The sequence below is a fragment of the Montipora capricornis genome, chromosome 9, assembly GCF_036669925.1.
Source record: "Montipora capricornis isolate CH-2021 chromosome 9, ASM3666992v2, whole genome shotgun sequence".
Classification (NCBI taxonomy): domain Eukaryota; kingdom Metazoa; phylum Cnidaria; class Anthozoa; order Scleractinia; family Acroporidae; genus Montipora; species Montipora capricornis.
Window position 1 is genome coordinate 36240671 of NC_090891.1, and position 7500 is coordinate 36248170.

Consider the following 7500-nt stretch of genomic DNA (forward strand, 5'->3'; position numbering starts at 1 on the left):
CGATAAGTGTGAGGGTGGTCATGATCATTGCTTATTTTCAGCAACAATAAACGCTAGCAATCGCGTTATTGTTAAGTTACGGTTTTCGTAACTGGTTATGTGTACTTTCAACCGTGTTGAAACATGTTGAATCGATGTTGAATGAGTTAAAAAGTGTTTTTAAGCGCTTTTTAAAAAATTGCTTCAACAACCATTCATCATTTCTTTTGTTTTCGCGAATGTTGAGTGAGGTTGAAGTCGTTTGACCCCCATCCAATCTCGATCCCAAAGCTCTTCTCTGTTGTGCATGACTGAGGGAGAGAAGAGCTCTGGGGAACCCTGGGACAAAGTGTCTTCTCATTGGTTTTCTTGAAGAACAATGAAAAGTGTCTCTGATTGGCACATTCATGTTAGTACGAGGAGTGTGCAGGCGCCTCAAGGTTCAAATAGCGAATTTTTGGCTATAAGAACTCTATGGCGCATGTTCGCCTACATGGTCAGCAGTTTCCCAGAGCTTGGGTCATGCGCAGGTAATCTTTGTATTAATTTGTAATTTTCTATCGTTTTGAAATTTCGGAAGGTTCTCATTTTGTTGTTTTGGTTAGCATATTTCCTTCTGTCGTTATTTATCTCATTTAGCCATCTTTTTAATTCGATAGCCTTAAGTCTATATCTCCATAGTGTGCTTTTATCCAAAGTTCTCCAAACCCTATCTGATCTGAGAAGCTCTTAATTTTTTCGCCCCATAAAGCATTATTTTTGCTTCATTATGCTATTTTCGATAATTTAGTTTTCACGAATGATTAAGTTTAACCAAAACTTGAAGCTTCCACATTGCAGGGCTTTAATTTCATTGGGAACCTTATTGTCTCTGTTCTGCACGCTTTATTATTGCAGTTTTTATACGAAATTGTCCTCTCCCTTTCCTGCGCGTTACATCCATTCATTGGATAAATCTCCGGCTACTTGTAAGTGAGTGATAAATGATTCACACACGTTCTTTGGTTTCCATCTGTATTTTCAGGGCAGTTGTCGAGGATGAACATGCTTCAGTTCTTGCAAATAACGTTTCAAATTATAATCTGGACCTCTCCCATATGAGGACAAAATACGTTGCTATTTATGCTGCAGTTGTAGTCTGTACATTTCTGTTGGGATTCGCAAGCGCCGGATTTTTCTTTTATACCACTTTATGCTCCTCACAGAATCTACACAACTTGATGTTTGAAAGGCTTCTAGGGGCAACCATTTACTTCTTTGACCATAACCCAGTTGGTACGTGCGCATGGTTTTCTTGTTATGTGAAAACAAAAATAACTTTTTGACTTTTTTTCCTTCTTTTAATTCACTAATGCCGACAAGGCGTCTTAACTCCATACTTTGGGCACACATATTTGTACGACTTATTACACTTATTAACATTTGCTGGTACTTGATTCGGGTTCACTTTTTCAAGAACCCAAGTTTAGGATTGTCCAGCGCGTATTTTTTTAACATTTTTAGGAAGAGTGTTGAACAGATTCTCAAAAGATATCGGTCTGATGGATGACCTTTTGCCTGATACATTCTATGATTATTGTCGGGTAGGTTATGTATGTCTAGTTTTTTTATTGTATCTCGCAGATAATACGCGAGTGTCGTTACTGAAAACTATAACATTTTACTTGCGCTTACTGTATTATACGCAACATTCGAAAGGTTGTCTATCAGTACAATATACCAAATTTTCAAAAAAAATAGCATTCATCTCGCTTTACTGGATTACTTACTAATGCTGTACTGTTCGTTAATGCCTCTAATTCATACATTCAATACAGAGCTGCGCTCTACATAGCATCAGAGTTCTCTGTCCAGCATTAGGATCTATGCCAACTGCTAGACAGTCAGCACGTTTACCCTTCGCTGGTGGCAAATTAATGTTGTCGGCACCACAAAATACCTAAGGTGACCGTTTGTCTACGAGTTTCTATGTATTGGATGCATGACATTGGTTATAGCAAACTCGGCGCTATCCGCCTCGTTGGCTATCTACCATCTAATATCCAAAGCGTGCTCATGGAATAATTGTTAAAATATTTAAACTGCTCACTGATGATGATATTGGATACACGTGTGTATGTAAGGAGCTCTTTTCAGAAGACCAGGATATGATTTGCAAATGTGGGGAGATTCTTAACTTAGGGCCATCATGCATGAGTCACGAATTCTAGTGGGTGACGTCCTGAATATGCTACGCAACGATTTTGAGAAAATGTATTTCATTCAACCCTTGATGTTGTTTTTCTTCAATTTCAGCTCTTGCTCCTGGCATGCGCAGTTTTGTTGCTAAATGTTGCAGCAATGCCTTACCTATTGGCAGCCGCCATCCCCATCTTAGCCCTCTTCGTGTTTTTACGACATTATTACGTAAGGTCTTCAAGAGAAATCAAACGCCTTGAAGCGATGAGTAAGTTTCATTTAAGAGAAATCATAGATCTGTGCAACGAAAGGAAGCCTAAAGGTAGCTCAAGGGTTGGGTTGGAATTTAAACCCTTGAACATGCCGTGGCCCAGAAATACTTGACCGAGACCGAATGCATAAATGGCCGCAAATAAACTATCATTTCATTGCAAATTAATCTGAATATAGACTCTTTCAAACGAGGCTAGAAACGCTAATTAGTACAAAGATAAAAGAATAATTTATTCGCGGCCATTTTTTCATTCGGTCTAGGGACCGGTCCACTGCGAATGAGTTCGTTTCATATCCCGACATGTGAAGCTATCATAGAGAATAAATGAAAGCCATAAGCCATAAAACGGTTTTTAAAGCGAAATGATCATCGGTTCTAAAAATGAAGCAATTTATTTAGGTGCAAATAAGCCTGATTTGAAAAACCAAAGCCATGAGCTAAAAAAAGGGAGGGGGGAGGGGAGGGGTGAGATAAGAAGAATTAAGAAGAATTAGCAAGGTTACAAAGGGAAAGTTGAATGGTACGACATTCAATAATCTGACCTACGAAATACGCGTGCTATATTCCCACCAATAGCGTAGCTCCATCTTTCATTGTACAAAACGCTAACAACCCATAATTCTCTTATTCGCTTTGATGAAGGGCTAACGATCGGAATGTCAGCCTTGCAATTTCTCTACGGTAGTCACTTTCCCATATCAACCCAGTTGATGTTTCCTTTCCCCACCGGTCCCCCCCCCCCCTCCCCCTCTCCCTCCTCCTCCACAGTTTCTTTAAAAACGAAACTCCCTTATTTCATCTCCATGCATTATTTATGAATTGTGAGTCGTCTACGCGGTGATTACTATTTTGCTGCTGCGGTTATTCTATAAATATGTTTTAGAATGTTCTTCCTAGCTTTCGTGCTCTTTAAAGTTTGCGTATACACCTTATTCCAAAATGGCCGCCATTTTAGTATTTTTTTGTTTCCTTGCAAGTTAGCCCTTTTGGCCTTTCTTTCAAACGTAAAATTCTAAAGAATGTTCAACCTTGAACGAGGCCAAAAAGGCCAATTTGCAATCAAACAAAAGAATACTAAAATGGCAGCCATTTTAGAATAAGGTATCTAGCTCTGGTAAAATTGAACAATGAAGCACTGAACATGTTTTTTTTTTCTCTTTGTCAGACCGCAATCCTTTCTACTCTCACATCTCTGCCACCATTCAAGGTCTCACCACTATCCGGGCATACTCAGCCGAAGATAGATTTAGGGACATGTACCATGTTTTTCTAGATGATCACTCAGCCTCGTGGTTGTTATTCGAAACAGGAGCCAGGTGGCTTGGATGCCGTCTTGATTTTGTGTGTTCTGTTTTTGCTGTTGTGGCAGTGTTCACTGCGCTATTGATGGCGGAGGGTGGAATAAGTAAGTGTTAAATACCTCTTTTTATTTTTTTCCGAGAGGGCACGGTATCGGGAATCATGTAATCTGATTGGTTCTTCGCGCGGTCCGAATTTTCCTATCTCTGCCACGGGCACAGTAACGCTCGGAAAAATTTTGTCTTCGACCTTTAATTTCCATTTTTTGACACCGAATCCGTTTACATACAGAAGTCACTTTTTATTAGACAAGAGGTTTGGAAATAGAATTCAAATAAAAATATTTCTCTTTGAAATATTCAGTTTGTAAGTCGCTTTAATTCTCCATTCGCTATCAAGCGCGCTGCGAGTCAACAATTAAAAAAGTGATTTCAGAGAGGAAGGGAGAGAGAGGAAAAAAATTAATAAGTTGTTAACCAACTAAGGGTCAGTCCGTATAGCCAAAAACGGTGACCTCGGTCTTGAAACAACTGCCTCAGCACTTTCAAGACCTCGGTCACAGTTTTTCGGTTTACGGACCTCCCAGCCGGTAAATAACATATATTTCAATAGATACTGGTGAAATACTAATTTTCCTTCATACGAAAAATCATATCTTCACCGCGCGCAGTGAACATATCATTTTTATCTTTCATCATCATCATCACCATCATCATCATCGTCATCATCATCATCATCATAATAATAATAATAATAATAATTTCGAAAATGAATAAAACAAGTTGTTTTTATTCTGGACATTTCATCAATATCTATATAATAAACTGAACATTACATGGTCGCTTGGGGACACGAATGTTATCTTCTCGTGCTGATAGTATCGCGAACGAGTGAGATACTATCAGCACTCGAGAATCCCCGCGCGGCCATGTAATATCCTCTTTTTACTAATCGAGTTCGCACTTTACGTTGCAAGATTAAAACATTTTCACAAGTTTATTTCTCGTAAAACAACATGAATAACTTTCTGGAAAATGTTGCATCAAAATTTCAAACTTAGCTCGCCGTATCGCGAGCCGTACTGTAGAATACGGCCCTCTAAATTTGCTAATTACAGCGCGTGGACTATCCGATAGATACAATAAAAAGAGTTTCGATTGAATCCAATTCAAAGCTTTGTAGATCAAGAAAAGTGTAGGTACTGACCAATATCGCTTGGGTTTGATTCCCGAACTCAACAGCCTATGCAAATTTGAGTTTTCGTTGAATCTCTACTTTTGTCTGAGAGATTTTTCTCTGAATATCCTGAGTCTTCTGTCACCTTAAAGTTCCCAACCCATGAACAGCGAGTGGAACAGACAACAATTTGTGGGGTAATGGGGTAGGAGATGAAGCACTCCATTAGCGGGTCGTGAAAAAGCAGGATAACTAAGTTGCCCGGCAAAGAGAAGTCGTGATCCTCTCCAAGGGGTTACAATCCCCAAGGCCATGACAACAAGTTGGCAATGCGAGGTTACAATCCTCGCCAAGGGCTTGCAATCCCCAAGAACACAATACTCTCTAGAGGATTACAATCCCTCACCTGAGAGGTCCTTATCCTATCTAGGGTTGCGAGTCTTCTCTCACCAAAAACCAATATTTGATTTGGTCTGCAGTCATTGTGATTTGATTTACAATTTCTGCAATTAGTAGAGTAATTGAGCTCTGCTGGATAAGCTCGACAACAATGACGGCGACGATGGTGATGATGATGATGATGAATAGTTCAGTATTTTAAAATACATGTAACTACTATGAATGACACTAACGAATATTTTTTCTTCCTATTGTTTGTTCGAAAACTACCAACGATTAAACGATTGTATGAAGGTGCAATTGATTGTGCGTCTCTATGCAAATTGCATTATTGTATTTCTCTAATACGCCATTGGTTGTCTTACTATGCAATTGATTTTCTGTTGGTGTTAATGATTAACCATCGCGCGAGATTTAAGGTATATTGTTATCTGTGATTGCTTAAAGGTGCAGTTGTTCATCCATTGATGCTATTGAATGTTAATACATATGCAAATAGCATTATTGAAAGTTCGTTATATTTGCCGTATAGTTTCAACTGTTGACGTAAATGAATGTATATTTTACGCAAATGAACAGCAAAAGGTGTAGCAGTTAGGGTTAGCAGGAGCAGTTGTAGTTGCTGTTGCTGTAGCTGTAGCTGTAGTTGTAGTTGTAGTTGTAGTTGCAGTTCCAGTTTTTGTAGTAGTTGTTGTTAGATGGCCAGATGGCTAAAGCGGCAAATAGTACTGGTTTGATATTCAAAGGAATTTTTTCTAACCTGTTTATTGGTTGAGCCGGCAAGAAAGCCGATCGTATAGTTTTCAGGCAATCAGTGGCATTCTTCCTATTCTCGGTTTTCACATGACGTCACGACCGCCATGTTGGTGCCCCGACCAAATCCTCCGGGAATTTAACTCTATTATTATGCAAACGCTTACTTTTGTTTCCGTTGAAAAACATGGCTGTTGATCACGTGAGTGAAAACCAGCAATTAAACCAAGTGTTTAGATCACGAGGCGCATTGAGATTCTTGTACTCGCGCCTCTCGTTGTCGGGGTTTAAAGAGGCAACAACCAATTTCTAAATTAAGGAAGTAAAGAGGCAACAATTGGTCTTTTTCACCGAATGGTTTATTTGTTTTTACCTGATTCCAAGTTGCTTTTGGCAAACAGTTTTGTTATCTTTATTTTCTTTTTCTTTTCCTTTTTTTTTTTTTTTAAATTAACATTCAAGAGCTTTCCTCTGGAGTGGTGGGCCTAGCTCTCATATATGCTAGAGTGTTAACCGGTAGCTTTCAATGGGGTGTGCGCCAGAGTGCTGAGGTGGAGAACTTAGTAAGTTGTCTAGAATTTACTTGGTACTAAAGGTAGTCTCAACAGTAAATGTTTATTCTACATTACACGTGGTATATACAACGCTAAAAGGTGTAATTTCCACATTTGATGGTCGCGTTTTAACGTTCCTTTGTTCAGAGTTTTGTCCAACCTGATCATAACCTTTCGAATTTACATGAGAACCGATAAGAACTTTACGACTGCAGCTTTGCAATACTTGTCCATTCGAATTGCAGAAACTCAACCAAATCGTGTAATCTCTGAAGAGTTTCAGACCATCACAGCAATGAGCAGCTTTGTAATTCAAAGCACATGCCTGCTTTTTGTCCTTAGATGACTTCAGTGGAGCGTGTAATGGAATACACCCATCTTGACCAAGAAACGCAATCCAACGATAAAACCGTTGACGTACCAGAGGATTGGCCCAAGAACGGGATAATTACAGCTGAAGGTCTCTACTACGCACATCACCACACTCTGCCTTATGTGTTAAAGAACATGACGTTCTGCATTCAAGCCAAAGAGAAGGTAAAAGAACGCGACAACTGCTCTATTTTCAGAAAAGGCGAAACTCTTGATTTGCAAGATACATTTAAAGAGTTCTTACGCCACCTTCAGCAGCTTTGGTCGACAGGAATTAAATGTTACTACTACTAGTACTACTAGTACTACCACTACCACTACCACTACCACTACCACTACCACTACCACTACCACTACCACTACCACTACCACTACCACTACCACTACGTCACCTTCAGCTTTGGTCGACGGGAGTTAAATGTTTCTACCTCTACTACTACTACTACTACTACTACCACTACCACTACCACTACCACTACCACTACCACTACCACTACCACTACCACTACCACTACC

General features: G+C 39.4%; 1 protein-coding gene across 1 annotated transcript in view; it reads left to right on the forward strand.

The window, feature by feature from the left end:
• The window catches only part of LOC138016024 (ATP-binding cassette sub-family C member 4-like), a 41219-nt gene that overhangs the window by 26667 nt on the left and 7052 nt on the right, over window positions 1–7500 (forward strand). The window contains exons 19-24 of the mRNA XM_068863188.1: window positions 1004–1254; window positions 1483–1562; window positions 2275–2425; window positions 3597–3836; window positions 6521–6621; window positions 6955–7149. Of these exons, the coding sequence (XP_068719289.1) occupies window positions 1004–1254; window positions 1483–1562; window positions 2275–2425; window positions 3597–3836; window positions 6521–6621; window positions 6955–7149 (1018 nt within the window). The remainder of the gene's footprint in view (window positions 1–1003; window positions 1255–1482; window positions 1563–2274; window positions 2426–3596; window positions 3837–6520; window positions 6622–6954; window positions 7150–7500) is intronic.